Raw genomic sequence first — 23,373 nt, 5'->3', positions numbered from 1 at the left:
CATTAATTTTTTTGTCTGATTTTCTGTTTTGTTTTTGGTAAACGCCCTTTTTTTTTTTTTTTTCTGAAAAGAATCTAGGGTAAAGACCTTGGGAGGAAAGGGGAAAAATTTTTTTTTTCTGTTTGTTTTCTTTTTTATTTTTACATTTATTTTTTAAGTTTATTATTTATTTTTGAGGGGGGGGAGGGAGAGAGAGAGGGCGCATGACCGAGAGAGGGGGCAGAGAGAGAGGGAGAGAGAGAATCCCGAGTAGGCCCTGCGCTGCCAGCACAGAGCCCGATGCGGGGCTCGAACTCACAAATCGTGAGATCGTGACCTGAGCCAAAATCAAGAGTCAAGACACTTAACTGACTGGGCCACCCGGACACCCTTGTTCTCTTTTTTTAGAAATCATTTGAGCCATCTATGCCAGGTACTTTATTCTAGTTGACCTCTGTATGGAAACCATCTAGCAGTCATTTAACACCATGGTTCCTAAAAGTCACTAAGTTTGATGTTCATGTTACTTGTTAATTTGAATGCATTCACAATAGTTATAGAGAGAACATGTAGCAGAAAACAGTTTTCCTTTTGATATTTTCCTACTTCTTTTGATAGAGAAGAAGTTCGTGCCCCAATTCCTCAAAAACAGGAAATATTGGTGGAACCAGAACCTTTGTTTGGTGGTAAGTTCACCTTTTTTTCCTTAGTTTGTTGGACTCTGTTGTTATCTTTAGAGTTTTAATAAAGCTATCAAATGATATGAAGGCTTACTCAGAGATTATTACTTCAAGTGTAGAGTCAATTCTTATCTTATAATTCTGTACTCCCTCCAGCAAAATTGCATAGTTGTCTCCAAGGAGAGAACCAGATTAAAAAGTTGATATTTGTTGTGGAAGGCCAAAAAGAGGAAAATTAGCAAAAAGAACTACTACCTTGTAATGGAACAAATCTATCATTTAAAGACTCCGAGTATTTTTTGTTTTGGGGGGCACTTACTTGACTGCCATATCCATCTTTACTCTTTCTTAATTTCCAGAAGCGCTTTTCCTGTTTTGAAAGGAGAAAGTAATACCTTATCCATGCAAAAAATTGTGATATCAATCTGGGTGCATATAGAGACTATAGAAAATGGTACATTTAATTAGAATTAAAGAAAATTTATAGTTTTAGATTAATAAACACTTACCTTTTGCATGCCAAATATTTTAGGTATTAATAGGTATATTAAAAAATAGAAAACAAAGTTATAATCTGGGCAGGCAAAGTCATAGAAATGTATATTGTACATATTGAGAACAGTGATGCAGAGAAATAGACCTATATAAAGTTTTGTAGGTAAACTAGAATAAAGGAGAAGAAATAAATAAGAAAAGGATGAACAAAATGATATAAACCATATGTTTTGATTTGAAAAAACACCTTAGTTGGAGTTTTTTTTAAAGCAATCTTTGACTTGGCAGCTTTGGAGTTTACTGTAGTAAGAAATAACAATGTACTGTCTAGATTCAGAAATAAAGATGGGAGGAAGAAAACTGTAAGAATGGGCTTTCTGGACTTTGATTCAGCCAGTCATTGTGCTGTTAATATACCAGAAGTAATAAAATATTGTTCATGATTTTTTTCATATAAATGTTATGAATGGATTTTGGAATTGAGGGGGTGATGCCCTTGGAAGCTTTATCGTTTCTTTATTGCAAGGAATAAGGCAGGATTTCTGAGTGGGGTAGACTACAGGAAATAAATTTCTGTGCTGTTTTACCATTGTAGAGAGGCCAAAGAGTTCCATTTGGAACCATTTCCTTCTTTTCCCTCAGGTTTGATACACAGCAAACAGGGGATGAGAATGACTATATAGTTAGGAAGTTAGTCCTAACTTTCATATTAGACCTTATTAACTTGATAAAGGTCTTTGGAGTACTGTTTTCTTCTTATGACAGTATTGATTTCAAGTGTGGTCTGGGTGTGTGTGAGGTCAAAATTATTTTCATAAGTTATTTGCCTTTTTTACATTATTGACATTTGGACTGATGGTTCAAAAGCAATGATGAATCAAACTGCTGCATCTTAATTGAAACAGGACAGTGGCACCAAACTGTAAAGTCTTCACTGCTATATACTCACAATAAAAATTAAAAAGAACTCCTATTTTATTTAATAATAAATAAAGCAGTACTGCTTGATGAAGCAGTATAAATTAATTTCATTAAATCTTGACCCCTGAGTATACATTTTTTAAACCACTCTGTTTTATGAAATAGGGTATGCATAAAGCACTTCTGCATACTGAAAAGTACTGTGATTACTTTAAGGAAAAGCACTTGTATAGTTGTTTGAGTTGTGAGCTAAACTAGCTGCTTCTGTCATGGAACATTATTTTTACTTGAAAAATTCCTGACAAACTATGGTGATTTAGACTTCAGCATTTGGCAGACATTTTCTTGAATGTGAATAAAAGCCTATTACTGCTTTAAGACAAACAACTGACATTATTTGTTACCAGTTATTTAAAAAAAAAAAAAAGAGCTTTCAGGCAGAAATTAGGATTTTAGCAAGTTGATATCCATAATTATGAGCTTGATAGCTTCCCAATACTTAAAAGCTTTCTGATAAGAGTAGTGGTGGCCTTAACAGATGGTGATTTTTAAATTATTATTGTATAATGAAATGCTTGGTGTTTGGAATGTTTGCATAACTCAGTAAACAAATGTTTTCTTTTTCTTTTTCTTTTTCTTTTTTTGGTGCAAAAAGGATGGTTTTAATAAAGCACAGGGACAGGACCCATGGGCAGAAAGAGCTGTGACGAATATATTCAAATGACCAGTATACCATATTACAAAATTGTGCATGGGTAAAAGATCTATTCAGACAGTAAGATGGATTGCATAAAAGTTATCTATTGATGTATAACAAATTGCTCCAAAATTTAGCTTCCTGAAACAACAAACATTTGTTATCTCACAGTTTCTATGGTCCAGGAATCCAAAAGTGACTTAGCTGGGTGTATTTGGTTAGACTTTCTCACAGGGTGTAATCAAGGTGTCAGCCAGAGCTATAATCATCTCAGAGCTTGAATAGAGGAGGATCTCCTAAGCTTACTCATGTGGCTGTTGGTTGGCTGGAGACATCAGTTCCTTACCACAGAGCAAATGAGAGAGCAATAAAAGGCAGCCCATTATAGAAGCCACCATCTTTTTGTAATCTAATCTTAGAAGTGACCTCCCATCACATCACCTCTGCCACATTCTATTTCATCCTGCCCATATTCAAGATATTCACACACAGGTTATGAATATCAAAGATTGGGATAATTGGAGGCCATCCTAGAGACTGCTTACCACATAGACCAGTGGATTTTATTGCAACAGATAATGAAAAGTTCATTGATAAGATTTTAGATTCCATGCTGCAACTAACCTTTAAGAAGCTACCACTAGTTGAGTATCAAAGGAGAATATTCACAATGATCTTAAAACACTATTAAAATACTCCTCCCCTTACAACTATGTATCTGTGTTAGGTTGAATTTTAATTTTTTTCATTTATTTGAACTTTGAGAATAACAACAGATAGAATGCAGAAGTGGATCTGAAAATCCAGATATCTTCTCTTAAGTCAGTTGTTAATAAGGATTTGTGAAATGTGTGCAGTGCCACTCTTCTTACTAAATATTTATTCTCTACCTGTCCCACTCCCCTATTCTATGAAGCTCCTCTTGAATCTTTTATTAGCTTTTTATAGCTTAGCCTCTTTGACCTCAGTGACCAGCACTCCTGGTATGTGGGCAGTAGAGTGAGAATACAAAGGACTGATGTTTGCTGTATAGCAGATGGTTTGGAAGAGTCAGGAAACCACATATGGAAGAGGCAAGTGGGAGTATGGGCATGCCTTTTTTATTGTGCTTTGCAGATACTGTCTTTTTTTTTTTTTTTTTTTTTTAAATAAATGAATGGTTTGTGGTAACCCTGTGTTGAACAAGTCTATCAGTGCCATTTTACCAATAGCATTTGCTCACTTCGTGTCTCTGTGTTATATATTGGTAATTCTTGCAATATTTCAAACATTTTCATTGTTATATTTGTCATGGTGATCTTTGTACTATTGTAATTGTTTTGGGGCACCACAAACCATACCCTTATGAGTTGGTGGACTTGGTTGATACAGTGATTCACCAACCAGCCATTCCCTTGTCTCTCCCTCTTCTTGGGCCTTTCTATTCCCTGAAACACAGCAATATTGGAATTAGGCCAATTAATAACCCTACAATGTCCTTTAAGTGTTCAAGTGAAAGGAAAAGTCATATATCTCTTACTTTAAATCAGAAGTCAGAAATGATTAAGCTGTGTGAGGAAGGCATATTGAAAGCTGAGATAGGCCGAAAGCTAGGCCTCCTATTCCAGTTAGCCTAGTTGCGAATGGAAAGGAAAAAAAAAAAATTTTTAAGTTTGTTTATTTCTTTTGAGAGAGAGCGTGTGTGGGGGGTGGTGGGGCAGGGGGCAGAGAGAGAGGGAGAGAGAGAATCCCAAGAGGCTCCACGCTGTCGATTCAGAGCCAGATGCAGGGCTCAAACTTACAAACAGATCATGACCTGAGCTGAAATCAAGTCAGAACCTTAACCAAGTGAGCCACCCAGGCACCCTGCAATGGAAAAAATTTTGAAAGAAATGAGAAGTGCTACTCCATTGAACACACAAATTATACAAAAGGGAAATAACTTATTGCTGATATGGAGAAAGTTTTAGTGTCAGGATCAAAGATCAAACGAGCTACAACATTCCCTTAAGCCAAAGTGTAATCCAGAGCAAGCCCTACCTCTACAGTTCTATGAAGGCCGAGAGGTGAAGAAGCTACAGAAGAAAAATATGAAGCTAGCGGAGGTTGGTTCATGACGTTTAAGGGAAAAAGCCATCCCCATAACATAAAAATGCAAAGGGAAACAGCAAGTGCTGATGTTGAAGCTATAGCAAGTTATCCAGAAGATCTAGTTTGGATAATTAGTGAAGGTGGCTACACTAAGCAACAGGTTTTCAGTGTTGACAAAACAGCCTTCTGTTGGAAGAAGATGCTATCTAGGGCTTCCATAGCTAGAGAGGAGAAGTCAGTGCTTCAGATCTTCAAAGGAGAGTCTGGCTCTGTTGTTTGGGGCTATTGTAGCTGGTGACTTGTTGCAACCAATGCTCCTTTACCATTCTGAAAATCCTAAGGCCCTTAAGCATTATGCTAAATCTGCTCTGCCTGAGCTCTGTAAATGGAACAACAAAGCCTAGATGACAGCACATCTGTTTGCAACGTGGTTTACCAAATATTTAACCGCACTGTTGAGACCTCAGAAAAAAAGATTCTTTTCAAAATATGACTGCTCAGTGACAACACACCTGGTCATCTAAGAGCTCTGATGGTAATGTCCAATAAGATTAATGTTGTCTTCTTGCTTGCTAACACACATCCATTCTGCAGCCCATGGATTAAGGAGTGATTTTTACTTTCAAGTCTTACTATTAAAAAAATGAATCCCATAAGGCCATAGACAGTCATTCTTCTGATAGATCTGGGCAATGTAAATTGAAAACCTCGTAGGAAGGATTTACCTTTCTAGATGCCATTAAGAACATTCATGATTCATAGAAAGTGGTCACAATAACATTAACAAGAATTTGGAAGCAGTTAATTCCAACCCCTCATAGACGACTTTGGGACTTCAAGACTTGAGTGGAGGAAGTGACTGCGGATGCGGTAGAAATAGCAAGAGAACTAGAATTAGAAGTAGAGCCTGAAGATGTAAATGAATTGCTGCAATCTCTTGATAAAACTTGAATGGATGAGGAGTTGCTTCTTAGGGATGAGCAAAGGAAATGGTTTCTTGAGATGGAAGCTACTCCTGGTGAAGATGCTGTGAAGATTGTTGAGATGATAACAAAGGATTTAGGATATTACATAAACTTAGTTGATAAAGCAGTAGCAGGGTTTGAGAGGATTGACTCCAGTTCTTAAAAAATTTATTTATTTATTTAAAGAATCTCTGCACCCAATATGGGGTTCAAACGCACAACCTCAATCAGGATCAAGAGTTGCACACTCCACTGACTGAGCCAGCCAGGCGCCCCTTGATTGAGTCCCAATTTTGAAAGAAGTTCATCTCAAATGTTGTCAAACAAAATTGGATGCTGCAGAGAAATCATTTGTGAAAATAAGAGTCAATTTATGCAGCAGACTTTATTATCTTAAGAAGTTGTCACAGCCACCCCAACTTCAGCAACCACTGTAATCACTCACAGCCATCAACATAGATTCAAGACCCTTCACCAGCAAAAAAAAATTACAGCTTGCTGAAAGCTCCAACAATGGTTAACAGTTTTTAGCAATACATTTTTTAAAATTTTATTTTAGAGAGGGTGCCATTGGGGTAGAGGGGCAGAGGGAAAGAGAATCCTAAGCAGGCTCCATGCCTAGCACAGAGCCCAATGTAGGGCTAGATCCCATGGCCCTGGGACTGTGACCTGAGCTGAAATCAAGAGTTGAACACCTAACTGACTGAGTCACCCAGGTGCCCCAACAAGAAAAATGTTTTAAATTAATGTGTACATTTTTAAAGACAGTGCTATTGCACACGTAATGGACTACAGTATACAGTTGTTCCTTGAACAGCTCAAGGGTTAAGGGAGCAGACTCCCAAGCAGTTGAAAATATGCATATAACTGTTGACTCTCCCCAAAACTTCACTAATAGCCTGCGGTTGACCAGAAGCCTTACCAATAACATAAACAGTTGATTAACACATATTTGGTATGTTATATATATCATATACTGTTTTCTTAACAAAAAAGTAAGCTGGAGAAAAAATGTTATTAAAAAATCATAAGAAAAATTTTTCTGTATTTGTTGAAAAATATCTGCATATAAGAGCCTTGTAGTTCAATTCTGTATTATTCTATGGTCCACTTTAGTGTAAACATAAATTTTGTATGCACTGGGAAACTCAAAAATTCATTTGACTCGTTTTAATGTGATATTTGCTTTATTGTGGTGGTCTGAAACCAAACTTACATTATCTCTGAGGTATGTCTATAATAATGATCCTAGTACTAGAGGTGTGTTGTGTGTGGACTGAGGAGAGGTTCTTCGGTTTTTGGGTTTTGTTTTTGTTTTTTAGAGAGAGAGAGGGTGACCAGAGGAGAGGGCAGGAGGGGGAGGAGAGAGAGAATCGTAACTAGACACCATGTTCAGTGCAGAGCCCAATGCAGGGCTCAATCTCGTAACATTGAGATCATGACCTGAGCCAAAACCAAGAATTTGACACTTAACTGACTGAGCCACCCAGGCGCCCCTTTTATTTTTTTTCTGGGGACAGATTCTAGGTTAGACTTAGCATAAATGAGGAGGAAACAAATAGGAGCAGATAACGAGCGCAAGAAATCAAAGGGGTTGGGGTTCAAGGCTAGCAAAAGAGGAAGTAGGAGACATCAGGTGCCTAACAGAAACGGGCTAAAATGGGAAGAGAGTGGGTATGTGTGTGTGAAATAGTGTAGAATATTGAGTGGCCTGCCTTTGGCAGTTTTAAAAGTAGAAGAAAACTATCTTTTATATGCTACCTCCCCAATCAGAATATGCTCTTTTTAGGCAGCCATTCTATGCCTTATCCTTTGATACCCTTACTTTCTTAATTGTTATGGTTAAAAAGTATCTGATAATGAGTTTTAAGAAGGCATTATTTGACAGGCCATATTATTCTTGCCAGAAACATACATTTGAAATAGGAACTCTTGATTAAAAATAGTTCCAAGATTGAATAACATTCCTTGCTGCTTGAAGGGAGGAGAAAATACTGCAGTATTTAAATTTTAAAATTTTTGGTTAAAACAAATTCAATATAAATAAAATCCAATACAGAACTAAAACATGGAAGTTTCTTTCTCCTTTTCTTAATCACATCTCTTTTCCTAGAAATAATATTGTGATTTTTTAACATAAATACACAAAAGTACATAAATTATATACAGACAAATAATACTTTAAACAAAAACGAGTTTTTAAAATATATGGTTCTGCATTTTGCTTTTTTATTCCATTGCTCTTAGAGAGAATTATATAATGACATACACAGACTTTTGGGAAAGATGCTTTGACATGGGTGGAGGACTTTTATACTTTGTATCTAACCTCACTGCTCAATTTATCATTTATTAACGCAAAGCATTGTTCTGTTTACATGCTGGCCAAGCATGCCATAAGTCAATTTAATAATTGTTACCCATATTTTAAGAATTGTTAAGTGTCCTTGTTTACTATATATAAATGATCTGGTTTATTGTAATGCACATACATGATCTGGCAAATTATTTGAACATATGCATATAGGAAGATAACATTTTTATTATTGCTTTCTAAACTTCATCTATAAAATACTTAAGGATTGGGTAATATAGACTGAGTATCAGAAGACCTTGGTTCTGTTCACTTTCCTCTCATTAAACCACTGTGTAACTGGAAAAAAAATTTTTTTCCAAAATTAAAAATGTTTTTGGTGTTTATAATTCTGTGAATCCACTCACTAAGAATATATAATATTAGGGATTAGAAGTTAGGTACTTAAATGTCAACTAAAGGGTAGTCCGATTCCTTAGGCTAACCTAAATTAGATATTTGCAGCACGTATATAGCTTCATCACCAGGGGGAGTCCTCCTCAAAATCTTCTTTCTTCCTGTCTTTTACATAAGTTTGGTTAAGTCTCTTAACTGGGCCTTAATTTTCTTATTTGTAAAACAAAATGGTTGGGCTGAAGATGGTTGAGTTTTTGTGTATGAATGACTTAAAGGTTTTAAGATATTTTATTTTTTGAAGAGGACACCTTTATAAATCTATGAGTGTTTTAAAGCAAGATGTACAGATAAGGAAGTTTTTAGAGTTGTTTCAAAATAAAGGTTTAAATTTCTGTATCAACTCTATTTTTTTCCCCTAAAGCTCCTAAAAGACGACGGCCTGCACGTTCAATATTTGATGGTTTCCGAGATTTTCAAACTGAAACTAGTAGGTATCTTGGGCCAGTTTATTATCTCTCTCTTCCTCCTTCTTCTCTCTTCTGTCCTCTCCCCTCACTCTCCCACATAGAAAACCACAAGTTGGAAAAGCACCCATACACTCTGCTACAAGTCAAGATCCTGGTTTGTTTTATATAGGTGTTTTTTTTTTTTTTTTAAGGAAAAAGATGATTAATCAAAGGAGTCACCTTATTTTATTATTTATTTTTTAAATTATTTTAGAGAGAGTGTGTGTGAATTGGGGAGGGGGTGGGGGGGTGCAGAGAGAGAGAGAGAGAGAGAGAAGGGAGGGAGGAAGGGAGAGAGAGGGGGGGAGAGAGAATATCTTAAGCAGCCTCCATGCTTAGCACAGAGCCTAACATGGGCCTTGATCTCACGATCCTGGATCATGACCTAAAATCAAGAGCTGGACACTTAACTGACTGAGCCACCCAGGCACCCCACGAATCACCTTAAATTTTTAAAAAATATTTTTATTTTATCTTATTATTATTATTATTATTATTATTACTATTTTATTTTATTTATTTTTATTTATTTTTTTATTATTACTATTTTCTAAAATAGTAATAATATAATAGAGATAATAGAGAGATATAATAGAGATAATATATAGAGATATAATAGAGATAATAGAGAGATATATATAGAGAGAGATAATATAGATATCTATAGACATAGAGATATATCTATATAGTATCTATATCTATATTATATATATATAATATAGATATTATCTATAGATAATATATAGAGATATAATATAATAGAGAGAGAGAGATATAATAGAGATAATAGAATAATCTCTAGAGAGAGAGCATGGGAGGGGCAGAGAACGAGAGCATCCCAAGCATGTTTTGCATTGAGCACAGAGCCTGACTTGGGGCTCAATTTCATGACTGTGAGATCATGACCTGAGCCGAAATCAAGAGTTGGATGCTCAACTGACTAAGCCACCCAGATATCCCAGGAATCACCTTATTTTATTTTATTATTTCATTTCAGTTTTATTTATTATATATTTATTTATTATGTTTATTTTTTATTTATTTTGAGAGAGAGATAGCAAGTAGGGGAGGGGCAGAGAAAGCAAGAGATAGAATTCCAAGCAGGCTCTGTGCTGCCAGCTAGCAGCATGGGGCTTAAACTCACAAACTGTGAGAACATGACCTGAGACAAAATCAGGAGTTGGACGCCCAACTGACTCAGCCACCCAGGCGCCCCTGAAATACCTTATTTTAAAAGGAAATTGTGAATTCAGTCTGTGATTGTTACTAACTTCCCCTTGAGCTGAACTGTTACAAATGCTAACCTAACTGATGATAGAATAATAAGAGTGATGGAGAAATGTAAGAAATCTGGTAATTTACAAAGTTAATCAGCTTTTGAACGAGCACTTAAATGTTGACTATAATAAAAGAAAAAGGTGGTTTCCCCCAAGGTCTTGATATCTCACCTCACATCAGTCATAATGGATAGTACCAAATAGGCAAGAAATAAGAAGTGTTGGCAAAGATGTGGAGAATAGGGAACCCTTGTGCACTGTTGATGAGATTGTAGATTGGTGCAGCATATGGAAAAAAATATGGAGGTTCTCAAAAAATTAAAAATAGCAATACCATTTGACTCAGTAATTCTAATTCTTGGTATTTATTCTAAGAAAACAAGAAATATGCACCCCTGCGTTTATTGCAACGTTATTTTCAGTAGCCAAGATATGGAAGCAACGTTAAGTGCCCATCAATAGATGAATGGGTAGAGAAGATACGGTATTACCAATGGAATATTACTCAGGCACAAAAAAGAATGAAACTGGGGCACCTGGGTGGCTCAGTTGGGCATCCAGCTTCAACTCAGGTCATGATCTCACGGTTTGTGAGTTCCAGCCCTGTGGTGGGCTCTGTGCTGACAGCTCAGAGCCTGGAGCCTGCTTCAGATTCTGTGTCTCCCTCTCTCTCTGCCCCTCCCCCACTCATGCTCTGTCTCTCTCCTTCAAAAATAAATGAACGTTTAAAAAAAAAAAAAAACCTTGCCATTCATAGCAACATGTATGGACCTTGAGGATATTATGCTAAGTGAAATAAGTCAAAGAAAGACAACTACCATATGATTTCACTTACGTGTGGAATCTAAAAAAAAAAACATGAACAAACAAGCAAAAAGAGACTCCTGCATGCAGAGAATAAATTGGTAGTTGCCAAAGGGGAATGGGAGGATAGGTGAAATAAATGAAGAGGATTAAGAGATACAGGGGCGCCTGGGTGGCTTAGTCCATTAAGTGTCTGACTCTTGATTTTGGCTCAGGCCATGATCCCAGGGTCGTGAGATCAAGCTTCATGTCAGGCTGTGCTGGGCGTGGAGCCTACTTAAGATTCTCCATCTCCCTCTTCTCCCTTCCTCCCCAACCCACTGCTTGCATTCATGCATGTGGGTGTGCTCTCTCACTTGTTCGCTCTCTCTCAGAAAAGTCACGGTGATGAAAACTACAACATTGAGAATATAGTCAGTTAATACTGTAATAATTTGTATGGTGACAAAGGTAACTACACTTACAGTGATAAGCATTTTGTAATGTATATAATTGTTGAATCAGTGTTACACACCTTAAAGTAAAAGAATATTATGTGTCAACTATATTTCAACTTAAAACAATAATTGAATAATTGGCCAAAAAAAAAAAAAATCCCGATAGCTGTCAGTTTAAAGGAATGACCATAATGAAAATGGATTATTGTAGTGTATTGAAAAACAGAACAGGAAAAAGCCACACCACCCAAAGCAGCCACTATTAACATTTTGGCTATAATTTTTTGGAATAGGTTTATATCTTTCTGTGGAGTTAAGTCAGAATGAGATTCTTGGCCTTATTCTTTTAGAGGATTTAGTACTGATTTAGCAATGGAATCTTAAAAGGAAAGTTGTTTAGAGAATATGTGAAAAACTATTAGACCATGCTTGATTTTGTAGTTGATTTATAATGAGCTCACTGAAGCACAGATAGGGCTTGTAACTTTGGAGAGAGTTGAAGGGGAACCCAGACTAACTCTGGTCATCAGGGAAGCCCGTGCACTTCCAGGAGAAGGTGACAACAGGTGGTGGTGTTCTCTTACTGTCAGAATCTTTGAAGATTGGGAATGTAGCTAGAAACGGCAGATACATTAGGATCATTGAACTGGATAAATGGAGATGGAGTTTTCTCCTCTGCTAAACTTGGTTTGGAATATGAAAAGGAAATATTTTCATTGTGTGACTCTACTATAATTTTCAGCTTTTATCCTTCCTTACATTTGGATTGAGAGCACCAGCTAAGTCTTAAGACTCCCTCCCCACCTTGCTTTGTTTTGGGGTTTGTTTGTTTTTAGAATCAGCATTAGATATTTGCACTTGCATTTGGGGTCAGGCATGTTGTTCAGTAATTCTTGCAGTTGATGCATGTTTTTTATATTTCTAGATGCACGGCTTTTATTTTCTGGCTAACTGAAATTTCCTTATCCTCCTGTGCTGCAGTTCGGCAAGAACAGGAATTAAGAAATGGAGGAGCAATAGATAAGAAACTGACTACCCTTGCAGATCTTTTCCGGCCACCCATTGATTTGATGCATAAAGGCAGCTTTGAAACAGTAAGTTGTTGGAAATTTTAAGCCTTAGGTATGAATCCTTTTGCATTTTCAATGCCATTTTTTTCTTTCTAAGAACAAAAAAGTTTCCAGCACATAGAGAATCGGCATCTTAATAAGTATGACACAAGTGTGAGATACCTAAAAGTTTACATGATTTATATTTATGCCAGCAGTAAATGAGATGATTTGATAAAAATCCTTTTATTACCCTTGTGTGGTATCACTTTAGAATCTTTGCCATTTTGGTAGCTTTTGAAAAAAATCTTAATGTGTTTTAGTTTGTGTGTATCTTTGATTAGTACTGAGACTAGTGTGCCTGTGTTTATTGGCCATTTGTGAATTTTAGGTATCTTTTGCCCATATTTCTATGGGAATCTTATTATATTTTAAAAGAGTATCTATGTAGTTGCAGAATATATTCTCCCTCAGTTCTTGGTTTTAATTTGGCTAACGCCAAAGAAAAACTTTCCAGAGCAGGTTTATTTGATTGTCTGCTAAATTATAAGCTTAATGAGGGCAGGGGTAACATGTTTCTTTTTATTTTGGTAATCATTGAGACCCAGCTTATGGTATTTTATAGAAACATAGTATTTGTTAAACAAATGAGTTTAGTTAGGATTTTAAATATCCTTCTCTTGAAGTGTTCAAACAGCTGCTTTTGTGTGTTGACTAGCATGTTAATGCTCTTTTGAATCAGAATAGCATTTCCATAGATGTAAATCACTTAAATTTTAGGTAAGTCTTATCTGTTAGGATAAAGTGGGTCAAACAATAATCACAAAAATGAAGTTTGTAGCTACATATTTGGAAGTGAGTTATGCTTGATTTTTTAAAAAGATTTTGTACTTTGACATATTCGTATAGTGGCCTAAATGAAATACTCAGGATTAAAAATTTAACTGTAAGCCCATTCTTCAGTTTTAATTTTCTGAATTGTAAAATCTCAGAGTGTTTGGCTGCAAGTAACAGAAAATCCAAATGATGGTGATTTGACCAAACAAGCATTTCTTTTTGTCGTGTAAAGAAGACTAGAGTTGATTGAGGGAGTTTTTGGTGTTCATTAGTCAGCTCAAAGATGTTTTCTTTCTTTGCCTTGTGATCTTAATATGGTAGCTGTGTATCCTCTCTACTGTTCTGGTGATAATTCAGCCATTGAGAGAATAGCAGCAATATAAAAGGCAAAAAGGACTTGAGTTTGTTTTGCCATGTTTCCCATTTTTAGTAGCTTCTGAGTTGCTCAGGGCTGAATGAAATAACTCTGAGTTTGATTTCGTTTGATCACTTTGGGCTCATAATAGCAGTTACTTTGATGCTTGTTCGTTGAGGGAAAATGTGAATCTTGTTTGATCTTGTCCTCTGAAGTTTGATTCACTTTTAAGTTATTATATGACCTGTTTTTCTTTGTATTTCATGACCTATATTATTCGCAGCAATCTTATCTTTTATTTATTGATAATATTAAGCTTTATTGTTTACAAGTCTTTAAATGATATAAACACTCCCACAAAAGGTAGGCATTTAATTATGGCTAGTGGTAAATCCATTAGTTTTATAAAAATTAGGGAGGTAATATACAAAATTAAGTCACTGAAGATTAAGGAGGTGAATGTTAAAAATTAGAGGGACACTGGCTGCTCAGGCAAAAGCCATATGTTTGGGAACCATTTTAGATGTAGATTTGAGCTACAGTTTTACAGGTTCAGAAACTGGACTTTCTTAGTGTAACTAGAGGTAGAGTATGTTCAAGTGTTCTGGTTCATGCTAACCAAATGAGAAATGGATTAATTCACTTGTTCACTCAGTAACTATTTATCAAAGCCTTCTATTACAAGGTCTTGTTCTAGGTAATGGGGATTATATTTGTTGGGATAAAGATTTGACGGCATATGAGAGAGACCAGGAAGAAAAAAAACAGCTTAAAACAAGATAGAAGTCCAGATTGTTAGTGGTTCTGCTATATAAAGTTATTAGGAGTGGAGTTTTTTTCTGCATTTCACTGTTGTTTCCTAGGTCTTGCTTGCTTCTGTTCATATGATTCAAGATAGCTCACCACCTTGTTTGCTTTCCAGCCAGCATGAAGGGGGGGACGGGGCACACTTTTTCCCTTGAAAGGCACAACCTAAAAGTTGTACATTTCACTTCTGTTCACATCCCATTAAACAGAACTCAACAACATAGCCACACATAGCTGTAAGAGACACTAGGAAATCCAGATGCTTAGCAAAAATTGGAGGCTCTGTTACTAAGAGGGAGAAGGGGAAAATGGGTATTTGGTACCTATACGCAGTTTCTGCCATAGGGAGATAGTGATAAACAAGCTCTACAGAGTTCTTGCCATCAAAGAGTTTATAATCTAGGGGGAGAAACAGACTATAAACAAATAAAAAACATAATATATAACATATATTTAGTGTATATATATATATATTTTATATGTATGTTTGGTATGTATATATATATAGAGAGAGAGAGAGGCAGAAGGGGAGGGAGAGAGGAAGAAAAATTTCAGGTTATAATACTTGCTGGGAGAAAGAAAAATAGAATAAGGGAAGGAGAGAGGGCTATTTTTTTTTTTTAATGTTTATTTTTGAGGGAGTACGTGTGCATGCGTGCACACAAGAGAGGGGCAGGGAGAGAGAATCCCGAGCAGGCTCTGCACTGTCAGTGCCTGGGTGGCTCAATTGATTAATTGTCTTAACTCCTGATTTTGGCTCAGGCCCTGATCTGACAATTCACAGGATCAAGCCCTGCATTGGGCTCTGCTCTGACCATGCATGCGGAGCCTGCTTGGGATTCTCTCTCTCTCTCTCTCTCTCTCTCTCTCTCTCTCCCCCCAAATAAATAAGTAAACTTTTTTTTTTTTTAAAGGTACAAATGTGCTTAATGGAAATTAAAAGCAAGATTGATTTCATAAATTTCACATATGTCTATAATTGTGATAGAACTATTTTAGATAGTAAGATCAGGGAAGATTATGAAAGGATGAGATTTGATAGAAATCTGAATAGAGTGAAGGACTATGAATCATAGGAATGTCCAAGGGAAGAGCAGACAAAATAGTTAAGTGTAAAGGTACTGATATTGGAAATATCTAGGCCTATTTCTGATACAGCCAAGAAAACCCGTGTAGCTGGAACTGAGTGAGCATAGCACTTAGGATGAATGATCTGACCTGGGCAACAGAACATTTCTTAGGTTTTCTTATTTCTCCACTAGCCCATAAGTTCCATGAACACAGGGACTTTGTTTTATTTACTGTTCCACAGTGCCTGGGAGAGTTTCTGGTACATGGTTGGCCCTCATTAAATCTGTGTTAAATGATTGAATGGCATAATCTGGAGTACATCGTACAGAAAGAGTCAGAACAATTTCCCTGATATTCCTTAATGCATATTTGTTAAAGTTGCCATTCAGTTACACGTGCACCTAGTCCTAATTACTAAGAGTAATTTCAAAAGTACTTGCTATAAATGTGAATAAAAATAATTAACATTTCCATAAAAAAGTACTGTGTATATTCCTTCTTAGTGTTATATATATATATATATATATATATATATATATATATATATATAATTTCCTCTATATCCTTGTTTTTCATACTTTCCTGATCTGTCTGGGACTGAGAGAGAGGTTAGTCTTTACTGTTTCTGCCTTGTCATGATAAATCCCATCACATACCTATTTGGTGTAGCCATATTTACCCTTGCGTCTCCCTGTAATGGCTTTTAAATATTGACTCAGAACAGCCTAATAGATTCCAAGAGGGAAGATCATCATTGTCCCATGGTCCACTTACACCTCTAGCCCTTGACTCATATAATTTGTATACTAAGTGAGATTGTGTTAAGACTCTCTTATAGTTAGTCCAGATGTTGCTTTGCATGAAATTTGTATCTTCTGTGGTTCCTTCCTTCTAGCAGTAGTTTCTTAACAGATCTTCAGATGTTTTGGCTGATACAAGGTTTTGCCCCATGTAAGCTTCAAGAAGGCAGGGGTTTTTGTGTTTTGGTAACTACTATACCCACCATCCATAACTGTACCTGAAACATAGTAGATACTCAAATACTTGGTGAATGAATGAATCTGAACTAATGAAAGCATGAATGTGAATGAATGAATTTTTGAAAAATAGAAATCAAATGAATGCATCATTTTTAAACTCTGAGCTTTTTAAAATTTATTTTTGAGACAGAGCGCACGAGCTGGGGAGGGACAGAGAGAGAGAGAGGGAGGCAGAGGATCCAAAGCGGGCTCTGCACTGACAGCAGAGAGCCTGACGTGGGCTCAAACCCATGAACCATGCTGTGATGACCTGACCTGAGATCAGATGCTTAACCGACTGAGCCACCCAGGCTCCCCTGGACTTTTATTATTTTTGACGTTACACATTTTTTTCCTTGTCAAGTGCTGTAGTCGAGGCAGATGTAAATTTACCTTGTGTGTTAATTTTTTCTTTATTCTCAAATAGTTTTTCTTCCATTAAAACAGTATAATTACTTACTACTCATTTATGAAATCTGTATGCATGCTATAGGTAAGGAAGTAAGTGGGGCACTACTACGTCCTAGGAGCAAGGAGTTATTATATTTATATACTTTAAGCCTTTGAATACAGCTTCCTGACTCAAATACATGGATAATTCTTTTTAGAACTTGGGTTTTCACTTGTGGAATCAGTAGTGAATATTAGAAAATGATTTTCTCTGGGGGATTCATACAAAACAATAGGATAATAGTATTTTCAAGATTGCATAAACCTTAAAACAGAAGATATTCTTAGTTTTGCATTTTATGATACTTTCAAAATGTTATGTTTTTCAATTGTTATTAATCTGAGTTAATTGATTCTTAAGATTTTCCCATGTCAAATTAATTAGGAAAAGAATATTGTTCCAGGACAAAATTATTCAAAACTATGGCTTTCATTTCACTTCCTGTGCAGAGGTTTGAGGTAGCATTTGCTCATTTGCTTTTGTGCCATTCTTTTCCTGTTCATCAACATTTCTTAGGTCTTTGTGATAATGAGGAACTGTGAGGCAAAAAGTACATACTCAAGATTGATATTTGTATTATACATTGGGGAGTCTTGGAGATCATTCTGAAATAGTCTGTGATCCTGTGATCTCATTTTTGAAACCCATTCTTAGGAATAGTAACCCCAAGAGAAGAAACCCTCAACAGCTTTTACTGAAATGTCTAGGGTAGTTCTATAAAATAGCAATAGACACATACTGCTTACATTTGTTTAAAAGGAGAGATATTTGTGGATAAGGATTGGAAGAGATGGTATGATAGAATTACATGATTTTTTGACCTAGTTTGTGGAATCTTTTTTAGGTAAAGATGTTTAATGTACAAAAAAATCTAGCCATTAGAATAATAACAGTGTATAAATGAAAAGCAGTTCATTTAAATTTGAAAAATGCTTGAAAATGAACCTTATAATTACATACATATACTCAAATTAATGTATAGATACTGAAAACTCTAGATGTCATATTTGAGAAAAAATTTTGTATTTATATGAGGACAGCTTCTGAATTCTGAAACATATCAGTTACCAAATGGAAAGTGTTTCTGACAAATGTTATATAACTTTACTCTACAGGCCAAAGAGTGCGGCCAGATGCAAAATAAGTGGCTAATGATAAACATTCAAAATGTACAAGACTTTGCATGCCAGTGCCTCAACCGTGATGTGTGGAGCAATGAAGCTGTGAAGAATATTATCCGGGAACATTTCATTTTCTGGCAGGTGAGGAGAATTAATCAAAATTTTTGTAGTATTTTACTATTGTAGTATGAGATGTTGGGGAGGAGGCAGTAGGTTATAAAATGGGAAAAAAATTAACAGTTAAATTGTGATATATGAAAAAGTAAAACTACCCATAATGGCTGAAGTAGTAAGGACAAGTGAAAATAAGGTCAGCAATGAAGAACTCCTAAGGGAAGGAGGAAAAAGAACCAACCCATGTAAGCCATGTAGTATTTATATCTCAGAAGAGTTGATATATTTCAATAGAATGTACAACTATACTATTCAACAGAAATATAATGTGAGCTACATAAGTAATTTTTCCAGTAGCCACATTTAAAAAGGTCAAAAGAAATAAGTGGAATTAATTTTAATATATTTTTATAAAGTCACATTCTCTCATATAAAACTAATATTAAAATATGAAGTGGTGTTGTTTGTTTGTTTTTTGGTGTTAAGTCTTTAAGATTTGGTGTGTATTTTATATTTAACCAGTATCTGACTAGCCACATTTCAAGTGCTTCAATACCACATGTTCTAGTGGCTACTATAATTGACAGTACTGATATAGAAGTTCTTGAAGTAATGGAAAAACATTTGACCAAGGCCTAGATTTTAGCTTGAGTTTGATACTCCCATCTGTGTGTCCTTACATTTATCACTTAGGGTCTTACTGGTTCTAGTTTCTTTTTATATAAATGATCCAAGCTAAGGTTAGATGATCTTGCTCTGGTTTTTTATTTTATGAAAAATAAATTGAAAATAAAAACTTCTGAATGAACTTAATTCTTTTCCCAATGCAAGATATGCTATTGATTTGCCTGTTCTCATGTGTTATAGGCCCCTAAATTCAACATGATTTTTCTGAATGGTAACCTTTTATTCAGCACTTGTTGATTATCTCTTTGCCTAGCATTATGCCAGGCACTTGAACCATGTAATATATAGTACATTGTGATTTATTAAGATGTATATGGTTGAAAGTCAGGAATGACATGGATGGACAGATAACAACAGGAAGGGCAATACCTCTTCTGAACTGGGAAGAGAGAAAGAACAGAGTGATATGTTTATACAAGTTTCCAGAGGCATTGAAGGCAGGAAGTTGAGGGAGTTCACATCAGATGACTTTAATTATCTAAGACAGGAGTGAAAATCTAACATATACCAACATATACCAACCATATATCTAACAAAGGCGTATTTGGATAATTAATTGCTGTTGGTATATTTAACAAAGATATAGTTGACACTTTTTTTTAATATCAATGACTTAACAGGTTTATCACGACAGTGAAGAAGGTCAGAGATACATACAGTTTTATAAGCTAGGGGATTTCCCCTATGTTTCTATCTTGGATCCACGGACAGGTAAGATTTATGTCAGCTTACAGCCTTTAACTTATTTCTCTTTCACTTATCTAAATAATTGACCTTTAATATTTGACTTGGATCCAGTTTCAGAATTATTTGGTTTTTTTTATGTTTATTTATTTATTTTGAGAGAGAGAGAGAGAGAGCATGAGCAGGGGAGGGGCAGAGAGAGAGAGAATCCCAAGTGGGCTCTGCACTGTAGTGCAGAGCCCTACACAGGGCTCTATCCCTGGACTGTGAGATCATGGCCTGAGCCGAAATCAGGAGTCTATGCTTAACCGACTGAGCCGCCCATGCATCCCGAAAATTATTTGTAATACTTTAGATGAAGGGTTTTTGTTCATGTCCTTGAGAAATATTTAAATATCTATGAAGTATATATTTAGGAGTCTGTTTCTGGTAACTTTGGGAGATGGTAGTATTTTTATATTTTTGTATAGTTTTGTCCTTTGAAAGAATAACTTTTTCTTTCTTGTTATTTTATAAGGAATCTCCTTTGGTTTTCTATCATTAAAATATTAAGATTGTTCAGTGGCTGTTGTAATCCCATCAGAGAAGCAGAGGGTAGAGTTAGTTTTATTATTAATTTGAGTTTCATACAGATACTGCTTTGTCTGAACCTCTTCCTAAATAGCAGTTAATGATATCAGCAGGTAAAGTAGCTGCCCTGTCATGATGGCCAGGAATCTCTTAGATTGATTATAATTAATGTATCCTCTAGTTTATGAACATACTATGTAACTTAGGCTGGTGAGGGGTGGAGTGTGTTCCCAGTAATTTAATTATGCATATACCAAAAGAAATATTTAATGAGAGAATATTTGGAAAGAGTATTGATTTTATTATATACCCTGGTTTTTAATTTTTAGGTCAGAAGCTAGTAGAGTGGCACCAGTTAGATGTATCTTCTTTCTTGGACCAAGTGACAGGATTTCTGGGTGAACATGGGCAACTGGATGGACTTTCTAGCAGTCCCCCCAAAAAATGTGCCCGTTCAGTAAGTATGACTGAGAAGTGGTGATGGGCAGTTAAGTGTAATTGCATATAAATATCTTGTGAAAAATGTTTGAGTAAAGGTAATAATGTAAAAGTTTAAAGTTTGTGGCTGCACATCTTAGATACCCTCCTTATATTTTGATAATTTCCCACATAGGTGTTCTATCTTCTCAGTGAGATTATAAGATTCATATTCCTAGTCTCCTTTGCAGTTAGGGTAAGGGCATGTGACCGGAGACCTGGATTTAGAAATAAACAGTGTGAATGTGTACCGGTAGGTAGGAGAACTGATAACAGCAAGCCCGGTGACAGAGGAATCCACTTCTTCAGGGGTAGCATGTCAGGCATTTGGTATCCAAGTCTAAGCAGCAGTAGAAATGGTATTTTTCCTAGACAGCTTTCATAGTGTAGCTGGACATTAGTACTGGTTATATAGCTTTGGGGTCTGGCTCCCTGGCCCACCCAGAGATTATTTCTGTACTTAATTTCTATAATATGCTATTATGGGGCAGACCTGTTTGATAATTAAAGTCAAGATTGGTGGTGAGTAAGAGACCTTCAGAGATAATGGGACTCTCATTTGGTGGTAGGAGCTATTTGGGTTTGATGGCAGTGAGAATAAAATTAGTTTTAGAGGATATGACTTTAGCAGTCCATATAATGCAGTTATGAAACTGTTCCTTAAGTTTATCACCTAGAATAAAGTACACAGGCACAGAATGGGATGCATGCTTGCCAAGGAGTGGTATAGAATTCTTTTTTTCCCCGTAGAGAATTTTTATTGAGGTAGTTACAGTAGTACAAAACTAAAACATTGATTCAACTTTTTTTGTTTGTTTTTTTCATTATTCTGAGAAGTTTGGCTAAGGTAGAATTCTTTTTTAAGGCAAAAAAACCCCAAAGAGTCTTTATAATTGCCCTAAGGGAGTTTCTTATCTTTTGCAGTCATACCTAAGGCTGATATTTTCAAAAACCAGAGCTTGAGCTTGTGAGTTGCTGAATTACAACAACATAAATTAAGTTAACAACTTCACCAGGTCTCTTATGAAAAGTAAGACGTTTAGTGGGAAAGAATGGGACCATAACATTGGACAAATACATAGGGATGATTTGGGTGACCAGTACCTCAGACCCCACTTCTGATACAATTCTATGAATGTTACAAATATTGATCAACTGTGTGCAAGAGAAACACCAACAGATAATGACTTAAACAAAGAAGACATCTACTTTGTTCAACTTAAACAAAGAAGACATCTACTTTGTTCAACAAGAAGTCGAGGCAGGCAGTCTAGAATGTGACTTCTGTGGATGTCAAGAAACCAGATTTCTCCTCTTCCTCCCTCCCATCCCCCCATCCTTACTGCTGGCTTGTTCACACAATCACAATATAGATGCTCTGCTCCCAGGCATTATATCCAAGCGTGGACAAGGAAGATGGGGGTAGTGCCTCTGTACAAAAGTAAACAGATACAGATAAGAGTTCTGCTTATTTTAGCTGGACATATTTTCTTGCACAAATACAATTAAGGTCCTGTTAAGAAAGCAAAGAAGACTGGATATGAGATAGGAAACTAGTAGTGTCTGATATAGTGCCATTCTTTAAAATCAACATACATGGTACAGAGTGTCATTATCTGCAGTCAGAGCCATTGCATGTCATGTGGGCATATCTATTTGCTTTTATGTTTGTAATAAGTTAGCCTTTATTTTATTTTTGAAAAGTTATAGCTATTTAAAAAAAAATTTTTTATTTTTAATCTCTATACCAAATGTGGGACTCAGACTCTCAGCCCTGAGATCAAGAGTCACATGCTCTACCAACTGAGCCAGCCAGGTATAAAAAAAGTTACAGCTTTTTAAAAAAATTTTTTAATGTTTTTATTTTTGAGGGAGAGAGACAGAGCATGAGTGGGGGAGGGGCAGAGAGAGAGGGAGACCCAGAACCTGAAGCAGACTCCAGGCTCTGAGCTGTCAGCACAGAGCCCAATGTGGGTGTCAAATCCATGAACCGCGACATCATAACCTGAGCCGAAGTCAGATGCTTAACCGACTGAGCCACCCAGGCGCCCCTTGAAGAGCAAATTTTAAATTTTTCATGAAATCCAGTTTATCAGCGTTTAGACTTTGTGCTTTTTGTCTCTTATCTGAGAAATCTTAGCCTAACCCAAGATTTTATCCCATGTTTTTTTTATTTTTAGCTCTTAAGTCAGTGATCCATTTTGAATGAATTTTTGTATATGGTGTCGGGATAGGGTTGAGTTGGGGCTTTTTGTCTGTCTGCATATGGCTGTACACTTGTTCCAGCACCATTTGTTGAAAATATTATCCTTTCTCCATTGAATTGCCCTTTGCACCTTTGTCAAAAAATGATCATATATATGTGTGGGTTTATGGACTCTTCCTTCCAGTGATTATGTTATGTCTTTCTCTACAGCACTTTTCTCTGTCTTAGTGATAGTAGCTTTGTAAATCTCGAAATTGCGTGGTGTAAGTTCTCCAACTTTATTCTTCTTTATAGTTGTTTCGTTATTTCAGATCCTTCGTGTTCCCACATAAGTTTTAGAATCAGTTTGTCACTTTCTTTTTTTAAATTTTTTGAGGAACCTCC

At 36.0% G+C, this 23,373-nt stretch overlaps 1 protein-coding gene across 2 annotated transcripts in view; it reads left to right on the top strand.

Annotated features, from left to right (window-relative positions):
* UBXN7 (UBX domain protein 7) overlaps nucleotides 1–23,373 on the top strand; it is a 60,077-nt gene that overhangs the window by 22,817 nt on the left and 13,887 nt on the right. The window contains exons 3-8 of one of the 2 annotated variants that reach the window (XM_049629481.1): nucleotides 598–665; nucleotides 8,939–9,004; nucleotides 12,523–12,635; nucleotides 18,246–18,392; nucleotides 19,673–19,763; nucleotides 20,636–20,763. In XM_049629481.1, coding sequence (XP_049485438.1) covers nucleotides 598–665; nucleotides 8,939–9,004; nucleotides 12,523–12,635; nucleotides 18,246–18,392; nucleotides 19,673–19,763; nucleotides 20,636–20,763 — 613 coding nt within the window. The remainder of the gene's footprint in view (nucleotides 1–597; nucleotides 666–8,938; nucleotides 9,005–12,522; nucleotides 12,636–18,245; nucleotides 18,393–19,672; nucleotides 19,764–20,635; nucleotides 20,764–23,373) is intronic. The other variant, XM_049629482.1, reaches the window with a different exon arrangement.

The sequence above is a fragment of the Panthera uncia genome, chromosome C2 (assembly GCF_023721935.1).
Source record: "Panthera uncia isolate 11264 chromosome C2, Puncia_PCG_1.0, whole genome shotgun sequence".
NCBI classification, from domain to species: Eukaryota; Metazoa; Chordata; class Mammalia; order Carnivora; family Felidae; genus Panthera; species Panthera uncia.
The sequence above is the reverse complement of the archived record's forward strand: the minus strand, read 5'-3'. Positions and strand labels throughout refer to the sequence as shown.